Genomic DNA, 17625 nt, shown 5'->3' with positions numbered 1-17625 from the left:
TCTCAACCAGGGTTCCTCCAGGAGGTTGCTAGGGGTTCCTTGAGCAATTTCTGCCTCTCAGATAAGTTCCCACTGACACCATTTATTTTTTTTGCCGTCTGTAAAGGGGTAATTTCTCCCAATGACCACAAGTGTAAGGAGCATTCTTCTCATTGACCATCACACTAATGTATCATGAGTTGTAGATATAGTCATTTTTAGCAGGGATTCCCTGAGACCAGAAAGTTTTTTCAAGGGTTCCTCTGTGTTAAAAAGGTTGAGAATGGCTGATCTAGAGTATCGAGCCATTGATACATATCTGAATCTTGGTCTAACGGTGGAAAAAGTAGGGCCAGCAGAAAAACATGTACCCCCTTACAGTGTGGTTTGTCAAGAGAAAGAAGAAAAGAGTCCGTAAAGGCCCTTTGAAAGTATTATTAACACATGTTTACAAAGCAAGCTTTTAAGCATAAATGAATGCGTTCCAGTTTTTTTAAAAATAGGGCCAGTTCCAGAATGTGTTCCAGTTTTCTGGCCCTATTTAAACATATTAGTGCACTACAGTATTAATACCGGTGTTCTGTATAGTGCATGGTTTTTATATTACATGAAATATACTGTATATATTTGTTCCAAACGCATTACATTATTTAAGCAAAACGTTTGTATTAAAAGGTAATGTATTGCTACAAAATAACTGCAAAATTGCCTACGTAATGGCAAAAGGAAGCTGAAAATCTCACTTCAATAAACTAGTTAACTGAAAATGCGTTAATGATAAAATTGTGTTTTCACAACTATGTGCCTATTTTACCTCCAATTAGCTTGGTGAGAACTCATTAGCACAGCTGTGTCACTTCCACAAGTAGAAAACATTCTGAAATTAATATATAGAACAGCGTTAGTAAACTGCATCATGGTTCAGTGATTCAGTAACTATGGGACCTTAGAATATGTATCCAAACAATAAAGATGTATAAGAACTTAACATTTGCAGGAAAAATAAAAATCATGGCCATCCAATTCAAACCAATGTCAACCCATTTTAACACATTTATAATAAATGGTGTCTTTTACAAAACTTTATGAGCAAATATACAGAAGATGGCTGGAAAGCTGCCATTTCCGCTTGGTGAATTTATGCTCAGTTCTTACAGTGGAACAACGTAGTTCAGCGTAGAGAGAAGCTGTAACCATTTTGAATGAGCTTCAAGACACTTGTGACTCAGTCACTCCACCAAGCTGGAAATCCTTAGCATGGACACCACCCAACAGTGCTTCAAAGCAAGAAGAAAAGATACCGAAGATAATTTACATGAGTAAAGACGTGAGCTCAAGCTCCTCCAAAAGAAATAAAACTAGGTTCAACAATGCAGCAGATGATGTAAATAGAATTCTGTATACTCTACCTACAACTTGTAATTAAAAAATAGAATAGTTTAGAATATGCCCAGCCTGGATAAACTGAATCACTTTGCTTAATGTACATCTGCATACAATAAATAGTATATAACTACAGCCATTGCAATGCTGCAATCTGTAGCATTGCAGGCTGTGCTACATTATACTGTAAAAACAAAAAGAACATAGCTATGGTTCTTGTTATAGTCACTGCATTTCCTGGCAGCCAGGAGCATCTTACAAAATGTTAGAACAGTTTCTAATTCAAGGTCTATGGGTAACCCAAAAAAGAACTGCACAATTAGTGGCCGCTGCAATCTGGTTGCAAAAAAAAAAAACAAAACAAAACAAAAACAAAAAAACAAAAAAAAACAAACAGTTTTTTAATAAAATCTGTTAATAATCCTTACTTGCCAGATTCCGAATTATGCAAACATATAGAGGTGGTAATAAACAACATACAACTGAAGCATCTATGGTGGAGCACAGTCTCAACAGAATCACGTGTGCAGGGCTAGGATGGTATCACAACTAAGTGCTTCAGTTTGGTGTACTTTAATGAGCCCCAAGATCTGTCATGAAGTGCAGAAATGGGCATCATGCAGACAGAATATTAAAAAAAAAAAAAAAAAAAAAAAAAAAAAAAAGAAAGAAGGAGCACCACTTTTACAGGCGTTTGACTTCGTTACCCATCTTGTTAACACACTTCCAAGTTAGCCAACGTGGCCATGCACCCATAGGCATTTACAAGTGTTTAAGAAGTGGAGTGTTTAGCGGCTAAAAAGTAAACGCACCACCAGCGCATCCAGGAAAAGAAGGTTTGGGCAGAAAAAAAGTGGAACGTGCATAAGCACACCTAAAAACTAGATGGACTTTATGCCCATTTGCGAGTTAATCCATTCTAATTGGCAAGAATAAACGAATATTCTGGCCAATAAAATGCATTATTGCATAAACGCGTGTGCAATACGCAGCTTTTACTGCGTATACACCCCATTCATACTTGTCCAAATTCTATGCATGAAGATAAAAAGCCTTCTGTGTACAGTAGTCTCCCCAGCACCCCCTAACACTTGCCTCAGCCCCATCTCTGTCCAGCGATATCCAGAAGTCCCTCGGCCGTCCAAGACTCTCCCTTCTAATTGCCTGAGATAGCAGCGGTGCCATTGGCTCCCGTGGCTGTCAAAGTTAGTTAGCCAATCGGGAGAGAGGGGGCTGGGTCGAACGGCAGCTCAGTGTCTGAATGGACACACGGTGCTGTGGCTCGGCTCAGGTGCCCCCATAGTAAGCCGCTTGAAGTGGGGGCACTCGACAGGAGGGAGGGGCCAGGAGCAGTTTAGAGGGACCTGGGCTGCTCTGTGAAAATTCACTGCACTGTGCAGGCAAGTATAAAAATGTTTTTTTTTTTAAATAACAAAAATTACTTTTCAATCACTTTAAATATAAAAGATTTATATCCCCCTTCCACTTCCACACCTGACTCCTAGTTAAAATGCCCATGTATCCTTACTTCTGGGTGTAATATATATATATATATATATATATATATATATATATATATATATATATATATATATATATATATATATATATATATACACACACACACACACACACACACACACACACACACACACACATACACACTGTTTCACAGTATAAATTAACCCCTTATAGTAGCCATTATCTGCTCTTTTTGTATTATAAGAGGGCCAATTTTAGTTTTTTTAACCCCATTATGACAGGTGATACAAGAAAAACCCAAAAACATGCTGCTGCTACTAAACATCTTAGGCCTGGTTCACACCAATGCGTTTTTTTGGTGCTTTTTGCAGAAACACACTACAGTTCATTTACCTGGTTTCCTATGGGACACATTGACATCTATGCTTTTTTCAGCCGCTGAGTATTTGGAAAGGGTCAAGAACTTTTATCAACGCCAAATTGTGCTTTTTTTGCTTTTTTTTTTTTCCTGTTTCAATAGACTTCAATGGAGAAGCTGCAGAAATGCATGAAGGGCCTTTTACCAGCGATTTGCGTTCTTTAATCTGCCCAACAAATTTGCCAAAAAAAGCATAGCATATGCAAAAAGCAAATCCCAGCAAAGATGCGTGCACAAAAAAAAAAAAAAAAAAAAAAAAACGCAAAAAAACAAACATACAGCAAAAAGCACTGCAGAAAACGGATCAAAAAGCAAACTGCATAGGTGTGCACCTGAGCCTTATGCTGGCCATACACGTATCGATTTTCAGACGAGAATATTCCTACGAAAAATATTTGTACATTCGCTGGATGAAAGAATGTCGTTTTAAAACCAATGTCATTTCTGAACCAAAACCCCATACACCGTCTGAAAATTCTGCTAAATCGAATTTACCCGTCACTGTGGTCGAAAACGAACGTCAATTTGACCCCACTAACGAGTAGAAAATAAAACGAACGTTCTTAAAAATTATTATTTTTTTGAAGGGAGACATTGTTTTTTGTGTGGCCAGCATAAGCGATAGCATTCGCAGGTGTCCCCAGATGAAGTCACGAGGTGTGACGTAACGCGTAGGGAGTGACCGCGAGTAGACGCAAACCGGAAGTCACGTGAGAAGGTGCTCTGAACTCCGTTCCATCTGTTTTTTTTTTTACGGTTTTTAATGTTCTTAATGTAGGAGTCCAATTTGCAGCACTTTAATAAATACATTTTAGTTCACCCCAACATACTAAACCATTGGAGGCTTGTTTTTTTCTTCTCTTTATCACTAAAAATTCACACTTCATTGGAGTATATTGGGACAGCCATGTGAATGCTAATATAAACTGAGAAGAAACCGCTAGAGCCATGGTTATCGGATGAGAACTAATTTGGGCCCCATTTCGATGCTGTACAAAGATCAACATACCTGGGGTCACTTAGCGATGCTTGTTTCTACATACATATAAGGTGAGAGTTCTGAGAGACTGGTGTCATTAGGAGACCATCTGTGAAGACATCCATGAACTTTTTTCGGCTTTTTTATTGTTACACTTAGCCACCTTATATTTATTTATCCACCTTTTGAACTTTGCTCCTCTGGAATCACGATTTAAGATTTTTATTTTCACCCCACGGATAGAGAGAACTTTGCAGAGCACTTTTTATTCATCCACACTTCATTTTTATACTGTTTTTTAGTAATACAGTGCACTTTACTCGTATGCACTTTATACACGTTTCATGAAATGCTTGTTTTTCACATTGTTGTGTGTGATTAGATATGATTGTGCAAGATCACTTTTGTTTTTTATTGCTTATTTGTGTAGTGTGAACACTTTCACTTTTAGTCACAGGTAGCTTTTATCAAGCCACCTGCCTATGACAAGGGAGTCTGTCATACATAATACATTACAGTTCTGTCTGAAAATCGGCAAAACAGTCTTTACGTTTTTCTTTAACCCCTTCCCGACAAGCCACCGCAGTTATAATGCGGCAGGTTGGCACTGCTGGGCGAGCCGTTGTAGCTGTACATCGGCTCTTTAAGATGCTGTAGCAGGCGCGTGTCCCCAGAGCAGATGCGCGTGCCCAGCGGGCGCGATGACCGCCGGGCACCCGCGATCGCTCTTAACAGAGCGAGAACCCGGGATCTGTGTGTGTTAACACACAGATCCGGTTCTGTCAGGGGAGAGGAGACAGATCGTGTGTTCTTAAGTAGGAACAACGATTTGTATCCTCTAGTCAGCCACACTCCCCCCCGGTTAGAAACACAGTTAAACCTTATCGCCACCTAGCCCTTTCCCTGCCAGTGACATTTATACAGTAGTCAGTGGCTATTTTTAGCTCTGATCGCTGCATATACGTCACTGGTCCCAAAAAAGTGTCAAAAGTGTCCGATGTGTCCATCGCAATGTTTCAGTCCTGGTTTAAAAAAAGAAAAAAAATATCACAGATCACCGCCATTACTAGTAAAATAAAAAAAACATGTAATAAAAATGCCATAAATCTATCCCCTATTTTGTAGAGGCTATAACTTTTGCGCAAACCAATCAATATACGCTTATTGTGATTTTTTTTTAACAAAAATATGTAGAAGAAAAATACATATCGGCCTAGACTGAGGAAAAAAAAAAAATTATTTTCTTTTGGATATTTATTATAGCAAAAAGTACAAAATAGTGTTTTTTTTTTCAAAATTGTCTTTTTGTTTATAGTGCAAAAAGAAACCACCAACAACGTCGCACGACCGCACAATTGTCAGTTAAAGTGCTGCAGTGCCGTATCGCAAAAAACGACCTGGTCAGGTAGGGGGCAAATCCTTGCGGGGCTGAAGTGGTTAAATAAAAAAAATTATGAGATTTACCAGATTCAACCTCTAACATACAGTAGATCTCTTCTGTCTGTTATTCTGAGTGGATTAGAGATTTCCTCCTTAACCATTAACCATATAGCTGGTTATTTATATTTACCACTGCGTATAGATATTTAAGAATTTCCCTTTTTTTCTTTTTAAACTTTACAAACTTTAAAAAGGTTATTATCCGGAAAAAAAAAAAAAAAAAAAAAAATCGACCAACTAATCAATTATGCAAATAAATCGTTGCAGGCCTACACCATAGACATTCCTTATCTGTATATATCCTGGTGCTAGGGTATACTATAGAATGACAGCAGCTGCTATATATATAGTGCCTCAGACATTCCATAGAGCAGAAATTGTTTCAATTTTGTCAGTGTAAGCTGTCTGCCCATGCATCGTACGGGCAGTTTCACAAAGTTGGGAAGAATCAATGAACTATTCAGAGTGCTTAAAGCGGGGTTCCGGCCAGCTAAAAAAATTTTTTTAAGTCAGCAGCTACAAACACTGTAGCTGCTGACTTTAAATAAGTAGACTTACCTGTCCTGGGTGCCCGCGATGTCGGCCGCCCGAGGCCGAACCGTCCCTCGGCTCTCGGGTCCCGGCACCGCCATCCTAGGTAAGGGAAACAGGCAGTGGAGCCTTACGGCTTCACTGCCAGTTTCCTGCTGGGCACGTGCGAGCGGCGCAGCGATCTGTGAATGGCCCTGTGGTGTTCTGGGAACACACACAGTTCCCAGAAGACAACGGGGCCGCTCACCGAGGAGAAGAACACGCTGCGGAATAGGAAGAGGCAGATTAGGAAGACTGCCTAGCAACAAGGGTTTAGGTAAGTATAAACATTTTTTTTTTCCAAATGTTTTTTATTTTTTTTTATTTTTTTAGGAATTTTGGTGGCATTTTTTTTTCCAGGGTGGCCCTCCGCTTTAATAGCGCCGTGGTAGTTCACTGAGAACTACAAGCTGACAGCAGCAAAGAATGTTGGTACTTGTAGTTCATTTATTCAAAAAACTCTGAATGAATGACGCAGCCGTGTGGGCGGAGCACCGCATTTCCGTGCATGTTCCCAAAGGTGAACTTATCCTTTAAGTGATTAAATAGAAAAGGCCTGTTTTAGCAGGGCAGGGCTGAATCAGTATTTTAGTAGAAAACATTAACCTAAAAATAAACGAAATCCTGCTAAATAGAAATAATACAATAACTAATTAGCCTGCAATATACACCAGTTAGAATACAAATGAAAAGCACCTGGTTAAGATGACCTTCAGGTGAACTTTCAACAAGCTGTAAACAAAGGGTAGCCATCATATGTCAATTGGCCCTCACAAAGTTTTATTGCCCAGAGAATGTTAATAGTATTTAAACTGGGGATGCTGTAGTCAGCCTTATTAGTTGACATACTGTGACACTATGCAGTTTAATCAATGGTGCAGTTTTTATGGTACCCATCTCTTAGTCATGTGAACAGCTTTAAAGCAAACACCACATTAAAACATCTGAGCAATGAAAACAGTGCCACATATGGGTGGAAATAACATGTGATTCTATGCCAGATGCCCTTGGGCAATGTACGTCTATAAATCCACAGTACGAATAGAATATGAACTAAAAGCAACAGTTGCATAAAACAGACTCATTTGCAGAGTTTCACCCCCCCATCAAAACAGCTTTTCAGACAAAGTATTACTGTAGTGGTCCAAATTAGCTCGCTATGGAATCTACGACAGGTAATGTTATGTAGAAATACTTCTCTTGCCCTCATGAATTCTGTGAGCCTCCATTACAGGGCTTCTCAATGAGCGCTTTAATACGGTCCTGATCCTGCTAATGATACGGCTTATTTAATACACTTGTGTGAGACTCTGGACGTGGTTGCCACCATGCCTTTATCTTATATCTAGAAAACCAAAATGTCTCTTATTGGGTCTTTGAAGGCAACTTTTGATCAAAAAAAGAAGGTTACAATATCAGTATTACTACTACTACTATTCCAGCTTAAAAGGACTTTTTCCACATATATTTACATCACATAATATAAAATACTTTTTCAAGAAAGGATTACAACATAATTGTTTACAAATCCAAATGGTATCCCCCACATCTGATAGCTCGCAACCATGAAGCTTGCAAGTTGACCCACTCATCCTGAGGACTCTAATGTGTTTCAAATATATTTAAAATTATCTTCCTCAGGGATAAGATATCATTATTGGTTTTGTATGGAAGGAGGCTGTCCAGATCCACATGGGAGAACTCTCACATTGCCAGGACCACCATTAAAGTATGCAGAGACCACCATTTGTATGTATCATAAGATATGGCTAAAGGATGCTGCAACTATGGCATTATTCTATGTATGTCTACCATCCACTTTCCATTATAGCAGGGAATTGGGAGAATATAATAGCCTCGAAGGAGGCCACCAATTGGCCCAGAACTCACATGGATATTCTCAGAGGGATGTTTGACCCTAATGGCCCGTACACGCAAAAATCGGAAGGAAAATACCGCTTTTGACGCAATCGTACGATAATCGGATCGTTAGTACAGAGCTTTTGAGAGCGGATCACGACAGTTCATCCAATATTCGATCGGACAAGCACGAAAATGTTCCTCGTACGATACCAGATCGTACGATTTTCGTTTAGCCAGTACAGTTGTCGTCCGAAAATACAATACAAATATATTACAACACATGACATCGGTTCCGATTTTTTTCTGTCATACGAGAATTTTTATGACTTTAGTAACCCATTCAATTTCTACTTGCGACTATTAACCTCCCTGGCGGTATGATTATTTTGGATTTTAGGTGCTGAAAGCGGTACAATTATTTTGCATGGAAATTTGGCGTTTTATATTGTAGGCCTGTAATTCTTAACAATAACACACTTAAATCTGTCCAAACAAGAGTCTAGTAGATATCCCGGGTATGATGAAGTTTGAAACACAAAAACATAAAATTATAATATAATAAATAAATATAAATAATTAAAAAAAAAAAAAAAAAAAACATTTCCCCACGATTCACTATCGCTCAATTCTGCAAGTGTTCCAATTTACTATCGCTGTTTTCTAGCTGGTCTAAAGCCACTTCTGACGTAAAGGGACACTTTTTGGTTGCTATGGACAATCTCAAGTTTCCAGGCAGAAAGAACAGTATATATGAAATAAAACTGCATGCAGGGCATTGGACAAAGCACTGGGGACAAAAGGGATGTGAAATAATTTCACACAGTAATCTGTAAGATTACAGTACTGTATGTGTTATGATTTTTACTTTTTTTTTTTTTATTTGCCGCCAGGCTCCGCCCCCGTGCGTCGCAACGCTCGCATGGAACGGAGCCTGGCACAGAGAGGCTTTGGAGGAGACAGAGCCCGCAGACACAGCGGGGGACATCGCAGGATCCTGGGGACAAGGTAAGTAACACGGCACCAGGATCCTGCAATGTAATCCCGAGTGTGGCTCGGGGTTACCGCTAATGGTGCTGAAATTTAACCCCCAGCCACACTCGGGAAAACCGCCAGGGAGGCTACGCAAAAAAAGTCGTCAGATTTTCAGATTATGTGTACGAGCCATAAGGCCCCAAGCATGAGACCCGAGGGTGACCAGTTTTCTGAAGACAGACATTTGCTTGTGCTGTATATAAAAGGAGGACCAAGTAGTCCAAACAAAAAAGGGAATGGTGGAAAACGGTATTTTATGAAAGTTGATTACCCAACCAATAGCCTTAATTATCTGAACAGCCATGTGAATGTTTGCAAGTAGTTGGAAGAGGAGTCCTTCAGAAAAAGGTTGTCTAGTTACCCTGTGATCTGAATGCCCCAAGTCCATCCCCATGGTGTAGGGTCCAGGTAATGCTTCCTGCCAGGCCATTGTCTTTTCCCGTCAGGCGGGGGAGGCCATCTCCGCAGGGAAAAGACAGCGATTATTGCTAGCAGCCACTTGCAATAATCGCAAGAGAATCCAGCAGGCTGGTTGTACTGAAGTTGATCGATCAACTTGGTACATTCAGCCTGCCCATTAAAGGATGGAATCTCGGCCATAGGAATAGTTTATGGCTGGCCTAAGAATATCAAGCCTGAATCCTGTGCTGTATGGTTTAGTTAATACAATATTGCTTTGCTTGGGTATTTTTATGGTGTTGGTTGTGGGGTTTTTGTCTTTTGTTAATGGCAGAACTATAGTGCATGAAAATTTTATTAAAAAAAGGACAAGGTGTTACAACCCTTTTCAGCTTTTATCAACAAATGTGTTTCTGGCATGATCTGTGTTTGTGAAGTTACAGGACGGGGAATGGGGAGGGGGGGGGGGGGGTGCGGGATTGGTTCTACCTTATGTCTAGCAGTAAGAAGGGTCGCTGGTTCGAATCCCAACCACGACACTACCTGCCTGGAGTTTGCATGTTCTCCCTGTGCCTGCGTGGGTTTCCTCCGGGTACTCCGGTTTCCTCCCACACTCCAAAGACATGCTGGTAGGTTAATTGGATCCTGTCTAAATTGTCCCTAGTATTTATGAATGTGAGTTAGGGACCTTAGATTGTAAGCTCCTTGAGGGTAGGGACTGATGTGAATGTACAATGAATATGTAAAGCGCTGCGTAAATTGACGGCGCTATATAAGTACCTGAAATAAATAAATAAATGTCGCCTTCTAAGTTCTCTTTATTTGTGTTAGAAAGATTGACAGTTTTAGGTGGTCAGTCTGTTTTTTTAAGGTTTTAAAAAAAAGGAAAAGACCCGCCTAAGGCAGCCCATACACGATTAATTTCTTCTTTCAACCAGCTGGTTGGAGGAAAAAAAAAAAAAAGAAGGAAAAGCGAATTCCCCCATCCACATTCGAGGTGGATATGGAAATCTTTCCCGCTGTGGTATTGTATTCTGACTGTGAGAGGACTTCGCCATCAGAATAAAATAAACACAGTGCTGCCTTCTACAGCCGGTGTCATGGTACGTTTGGGGAAAAAAAAACAACAGGCTGGCTATATACACAAGTCAATTGATAGATCAACTTGTGTATAACCAGCCTGCCCATACATGGATAAAAATGAGGTAGATAGTGGAATCTTCCTTACTGCACTATTGTATTCTGACAGTGGGGACTCCTTTGCTGCTAGAATACAATGATCAGTGCTACAGCGCTGATTGAAGGAAAGTTTTCCATCATTCTCATTCAAGAGAAGATCATTAGATAGACCTCGAGCATGAACAGCCTTAGATGAATCAAAATTCGTCCGGTCTATGCTGAACAGATTTTCGATCCATCTATGGCCAGCTTTATTCAAGGTTTTGAAGCTAGAGAGTATGCATGTCAGCCTGCCAAACAGCATTTTTACAAGTATATTAACAAAGTCTCTCGTAATATTTCCCATTTGCATCATTAAGCTTAAAACTGAATAGTAATTCTGCATCTCATTTGTCAGGTCTTGAAGGCATTGCTGCCAGGCTTACATGGATGAACAACTTTCCATTAGTAATACTCTGATATGTGCTGCAAAGCAGAGATAGGCACAATGAAATGACAATTTGCCCTTTATCCTGAATGGTTATCTGAGGTACATTTAGGAACCTGAAACATTGCTCATCAGTAGCAAGATCACAGATAAGAAAGGTGACTGCTAGTTCAGATAAGTTTTTTGTAGTTGTGCAGTGCTGACTTAAGCTGACCATACACCATTCCTGAGGAATCAGATGACATTTTCTTTGGGGATAGCCTGTCAGCAGCCTCCTACCCGACCTTTTTTTTTTTAAATGAAGGACAGAGCCAGGTGGAAAACTGTTGCCCAAACAGCGACTGCATCCAGTCAGATACAGCTACTGTTCAGGCATTCTGACAGCTGCTTGTGCTGTGTGTGGGGAGTACAATACAAGGGTTTAGGAGGTCCTGGCTTGTAAAAACGTATTATCTTCCCCATCCTTTACTAGGGATGGGGAAATGGCTCAAAAAGGTAATAACTGTAAAGCCCCATACACACTATCAGATTTTCTGCTGATGTTTTCCTTCAGATTTATCAAAACCATATAATATGAGGTCAAACCTTAGAAGTTTCAATTTGTATGCAATCAGGCAGGCCCTTCCACTACATGGTTTTGGTAATTCTGAAGACAAAAATCAGCAGAAAATCTGATAGTGTATATGGGGCTTAAGAGGGAGTTGATGAAAAAATGTAATTTTTAAAAAAAATTTTCCCCCTAACCATTGGACAACTCCCTTCAAATCGTTTTGTTCCTGGGAACATGCTCAAACGATCTGGATTCATTTTGGTGTGTGTGTCCTGAAGGTCGGTTAAACGCTGGGATCAACATTGGGATCGTGCACAACTGCTGCTGAATATACCCATATGTACTACCTGTAATAGGGGTCATGGAAGTCTGGCGAGTAGGATGTGTGACAGGTGATGGTGGTGGAAGATATTTCAGTCAAATTTACCTACTGTTCAGCAGGGATTTGAAGATTGTGTACAATATCTGAAGAAGTTGTTACATCATCTGAAGACTTTGATACATTGGGGGTTATTTACGATAAATCCACTTTGCACTGCAAGTGCACTGAAACTGCAGTCGCTCTAAATCTAAGGGGTAGGTCTAAAATGAGTGGAAGCTCTGCTGATTTTAAAAAATGGCATGGGTCCATACCAGACCCTTATCTGAGCACACAGCACGGCAGGTCAGGAAAGGGGGTGGGGACAAGCGAGGGGGGTGGGTGCTTTGGGGGCAGGGGGGTCCTGCGCCCCCCACCCCAAAGCACTTTGTCTCCATGTTGGAGGAGGACAAGGGCCTCTTCCCGATAACCCTGGCCATTGGTTTCCAGGGTCTGTGAGCGGGGAACTTATCGGAATCTGGAAGCCCCCTTTAATAAGGAGGCCCCCAGATTCCGGCCCCTCACCCTATGTGAATGAGTATGGGGTACATGGGGGTACATTGTACTCCTACCCATTCACATAAAAAAAAAAAAAAAAAAAAGTGTCAAAAATAAAACACATTATACATGTTTTTAAAGCAATTTATTATGGCAGCTCCGGCATCTCTTCCGACTTCTCCCTCCTGTGCTGATGTCTTCTGCCTCTGCTGGTTCTTCTCCGCTCTCTCTCTGGTCCTTCTCCGCTGTCTTCTGCCTCTGCTCCTCTTCCGATGTTGACTTAACGCTCTCTACTGCTCTAATGCTGGGTGCGCAGTGTGCCCCTACTTTATATATTGGCATGGGGCGGGCTCACCGGGTGATGTCACCCGGAGGCCCTGTCCCTTATGATGTCACCACCCAGGGTATGATGAGGAGGTGACATCATAAGTGGCGGGCCTTCCGTGACCCCGCCCCATGCCAATATAAGTAGTGGCGCACTGTGTACCCAGCATTAGAGCGGGAGAGAGCGTCGAGTTAACATCGGAAGAAGAACAGAGGCGTAAGACAGCGGAGAAGAACCAGCAAAAGAGTGAGAAGACCCGGCAGAGGGAGAAGAACTGGCAGAAGGCAGAAGACATCAGTGGAGGAGGCAGAAGAGACGGAGAGGAGAGAAAAAGTCAGAAGATACGCCGGAGCTGCCTTAATAAATTACTTTAAAAAAACATGTGTAATGTGTTTTATTTTTGACACTTTTTTTTTTTTAGGTGAATGGGTAGGGGTACAATGTACCCCATTCTCATTCACATAGGGTTGGGGGGCCGGAATCTGGGGGCCCCCTTGTTTCCTGACCTGCCGGGCTGTGTGCTCGGATAAGTGTCTGGTATGGATTTTGGGGGGACCCCCACAATGTTTTTTTTTCGGCGTGGGGGTTCCCCTTAAAATCCATACCAGACCGAAGGGCCTGGTATGCTCCTCGAGGGGGAACCCATGCCAGGGTTTTTTTCATTGTGCGTGGAGTTCCCCCTAAAGAATTATACCAGACACAGTGCCTGGTATTGTTGGGGATCAAAGTCGGATCCCTGTTCATTGAGGTCGGACGCATGTCGGACTTCAAGTCGCAGGGCAAAGTCGGATCCAAAGTGGTACGACTGTCGCATCGTACCAGTGTGAACCGGAGCGATTATTCGCAAATGGAAGAAATACACAACCATCAATCGCCCTCTATCTGAAGCTTGATGCAAGATTTCGTCTCATGGGGTAAGGATGATCATGGGAAAAGTGAAGGAAGGATCAGCCCATAAATACACGGAAGGAACTTGTGGACGATTTCAAGGCAGTTAGGACCACAGTCACCAAACAAAGCATTGATAACGCCATGGAAATTGAAATTCTGTAGCGCCTGCAATGTCCCCCTCCTCAAGAGGGGGGGGGGCCCATCTGAAGTTTGCCAATGTACAGCTAAATGATTCAGAGAAGGATTGGGAGAAAGTGCTGTGGTCAGATGAGACCAAAATTTATCTCTTTGGCATGAATTCCACTCGCCATGTTTTGAGGAAGAAAAATGCTGACTATGACCCCAAGAACATCATCCCTACAGTCAAGCACAGAAGTGGAAACATTACGGTTTGGGGCAGTTTCTCTGCTAAAGGTACAGGCCGACTTTGCCACATTGAGGGACCATATAATGTAAAATCTTGGATGAGAACCTTCTACCCTCAGCCAGAACACTGAAGATAGGTCGTGGATGAGTCTTGCATGACAATGACCCAAAACATACTGCCAAGGCAACAAAGGAGTGGCTCAAGAAGAAGCACATTAAGGTCATTGGGTGGCCTAGCCAGCCTCCAGACCTTAATCGTATAGAAAATGTATTGAGGGGTTTGAAACCTTGAGTAGCCAAGCGACAGCCAAGAAACCTTAAGGATTTATGATGTGTGCAAACCTGGTCACCAACTCAGAGAAATGTCATACCTCTGTGCTTGCCAACAAGGGTTTCTCCAACAAGTACCAAGTTATGTTTTGCTTGGGGATCAAATACACTTATGATAAAAATTAGAGAGCCTTCATTTTTTTGTAAGTTGGCAAACTTACAAAATCTGCAGGGAATCAAATAATTATTTCCCCCACTACACACATACATATCTTTTATCCATTTATTTATTTTTTGAGGTGATCACATCATTTCTGTTCTCAGCTGCATAAAGGGCTGAAAGAGGTGGAGGTGCAGGAACAGCAGTACACTAATCTTCCCAGTGAATAGTTGTGGAGGAAGGGGGTGTCAGCACAAGTCTGAACATTGGAGGACAGGCAGGCTGTTTTCCCAGCCCAGCCAGAAAACTGAGCACGCTGGGGTAGTTGTGCTCTCATGTCTAGTGTGGTCAGTATGAAAAAAGGAGAAAGCAGAATCACCAGGTATTTCACAAAACAGGCACATATCAGGAATATGAAATGCTGGGGGTGACATTCTTTAATAGAAGGCATATTTTGTAAAGGTTACCAAGGTGAACTTGACAGGATTTGGACAGTGATTGGATTTGGAGCTGAAAGGACAGGTCAGAATCCAGGATTACACCCAACACCCTGGCGTGAGAGGAGGGTTTGATAGTTGTACTAGTGATCATATGATGGAAAAGTCAGGGAAGAGAACATGGGGGGGGGGGGGGTATTAGGAGATCAATTTTAGAAAGATTTAGTTTGAGGAAGTGGTGCAACATCCATACTGGTAAGTTAGTAATGTGAGAGGGGACTGAAGGGCTGAGGCGAAGAGAAGAGAGAAAGATTAGATGTCATCAGCATAGAGATACAATTGAAAGCTGTGGGAGGTTATCAAGTGACCAAGGAAGGAAGAGTAGGTAGATAAAAGCAAAATGGTCTGGAGGACAGAGCCTTGGGGGACCCCTACAGAAAGAGGAAGTAGAGAGGAGCAGACAGTGTTGCAATAATCAGATCTGGAATACCGGAGGGATTTAGAGCTGCCAGAAATTTAATTCAGACACAAAATCCCTTTCGATGGAAACAATCTGAAAAAGGGTTTGGCTGTCCCTTATTGCAGAAGAAAAATAGCATGTTTAGTTCCAGAGGGTTAAAGCAGTATTTTTACATGTTATAAAGAATCCACAAAAGGTGGCCACAGATACAAGACAAGGGTTGGATTGTGCGACCAGAAGAACAACAATTGCATTAAAAACCCAGCACTGTTCATCCTGAATACTGCAGTTCTCTAAAACTGCAGGTAGGCAGGAGGTGTCCAAGTACCACAGATAAAGCAGAACTTAAAAAAGTGCAGCAGTACCGGTACACTTGAGTAAGACTCCCTCCTCCCCCACCCCCCCCACCCCCAAGATTTCTGAATGGCTTTGCCGCATAGAGAAAATAGAAGAATTGGAAGCCCTTATTCACCAATCGAACGAAACCCCAACAAAGTATCAAACAACCTGGGCTTGTTGGATACACTTCATGGAATCTGCCGAACCTCCTGACCAACCCATGACCACCTCCATCCCCTCCCCGCCCCCTTTTTTCCCTTTCCCCTTGTTCCCCTCAACCCAGTCCCAAAAACGTAGATGACCCCAATTCTTACCATGTTCCCTGACTCTTCACCATAATAAAAAGGGATCCCCTGAAAATCTTCCCTTACTATCCACCCATAGGTGGAACTAGCTTCAACTCTATCACGTTGAACATGAAATAGACATATACAACATATACCTGCGTAAACCAGAACAAATATGCTTACAAACCCCCAGCTTTCTACCCCACCCAACCACAGCTAGCTCCCATTGGGGGTGTTTGGGTAGCTGATTTGGTTTACATGCATTTCTTCACTTAAAACCCTTGGACCAATTCCCCCACACCCCCCAAAAAAAAAAAAAAAACTAAAACAGGATGCACCTTATATACGTATTGGTTGAAAACCTGCTAACTGGATTTCTTTACTCTGTAACAACTACGCTAGAATGTCTTAATACCTCTCATAGAACAACGTGTATACAATACAAAACACACTAAAATGTTTTGTCTCTGTATTACTGTTTATCTGAAAACTTTAATAAAACTTTTTGAAACAGAAAAAAAAAAAAAAAAAAAATGCAGCAGGTCCCATCACATAGAAGAAAAACGGCGGTAAAACGGCGCTATTTTTAGCGCCGCTTTACCGTCATTTCAGCGGCGCTAGCAGGGCGGTTTTAACCACCGCTAGTGCCCAAAAAAGGGTTAAAACCGTTCACAAAGTGCCGCTGCAGCAGCATAGCAGTGCTGCCCCATTGATTTCAATGGGCAGGAGCGGTAAAGGAGCGGTGTATACACCGCTCCAAAGATGCTGATTGCAGGAGTTTTTTTAACGTCCTGCAAGCGCACCGCTCCAGTGTGAAAGCAGAGGGCTTTCACACTGGAGACACAGCGGCGGCTGTTTTATGGCACTTTGCAGGCGCTATTTTTAGCGCTGTAGAACCTTCAAAGTGCCCCAAAGTGAAAGGGGTCTAAATGAAGGCAGCCGCTGGTCGACCAACAGTTTTTCTTGACCAACATTTTGCAATCGAAGGATGTCGGTAAGGAGATGACAGGGCCACTCATCAAGCAAATTTCAGCCAGCTCATCAGCAACCAAACAAAATTTGCACAGTTGGTGGCTAGCTTGCCACCCTGTGCTGAACCAGCACAACAATTTAGAGGCAGTCACTGGAAGACTGATCTTATCCGATATATCATACAAATTCACTGTTCAGTATGAGTGCACAAATAATTTCTTAAAGGTCATTTCAACATTTAGATTGAGTACTATATGGCCAGTTTTAGAAAGTCTGGCTGCCATTGCTCATTATATGGATCTCATGTCCTCCTGCCAGACTGTTTATATAATACTTTGTGGTAAACAGACAAGCAACAGAAAAACATTATGATAAGCCTGCTAAATCTAAGATGTCTGAATGAACAAAAGATAGTCCAGCATGACCTACCTAAAAAAGACATGTGCACAGCAGGCAGCCACTACTTCAAGTTGGCCAATTATGTGTAGCATTGTTATCTATAGATCTAGATTTACGCATGGTTAAACATACGCCTAATTCCTAGTACAAACTATGAGAAAA

General features: G+C 41.7%; 1 protein-coding gene across 2 annotated transcripts in view; it reads right to left on the bottom strand.

Moving 5' to 3' along the window:
• Positions 1-17625, bottom strand: part of PPHLN1 (periphilin 1) — a 136827-nt gene that overhangs the window by 64886 nt on the left and 54316 nt on the right. Inside the window, exon 6 of one of the 2 annotated variants that reach the window (XM_073619939.1) lies at positions 794-856. The exons of the other annotated variant lie outside the window; for it this stretch is intronic. Coding sequence (XP_073476040.1) covers positions 794-856 — 63 coding nt within the window. The remainder of the gene's footprint in view (positions 1-793; positions 857-17625) is intronic. 2 annotated transcript variants of the gene reach the window in all.

Source organism: Aquarana catesbeiana, linkage group LG03 (assembly GCF_042186555.1).
Source record: "Aquarana catesbeiana isolate 2022-GZ linkage group LG03, ASM4218655v1, whole genome shotgun sequence".
NCBI lineage: Eukaryota > Metazoa > Chordata > Amphibia > Anura > Ranidae > Aquarana > Aquarana catesbeiana.
Note: the sequence above shows the minus strand (reverse complement) of the source record. Positions and strands in the feature narration are given on the sequence as shown.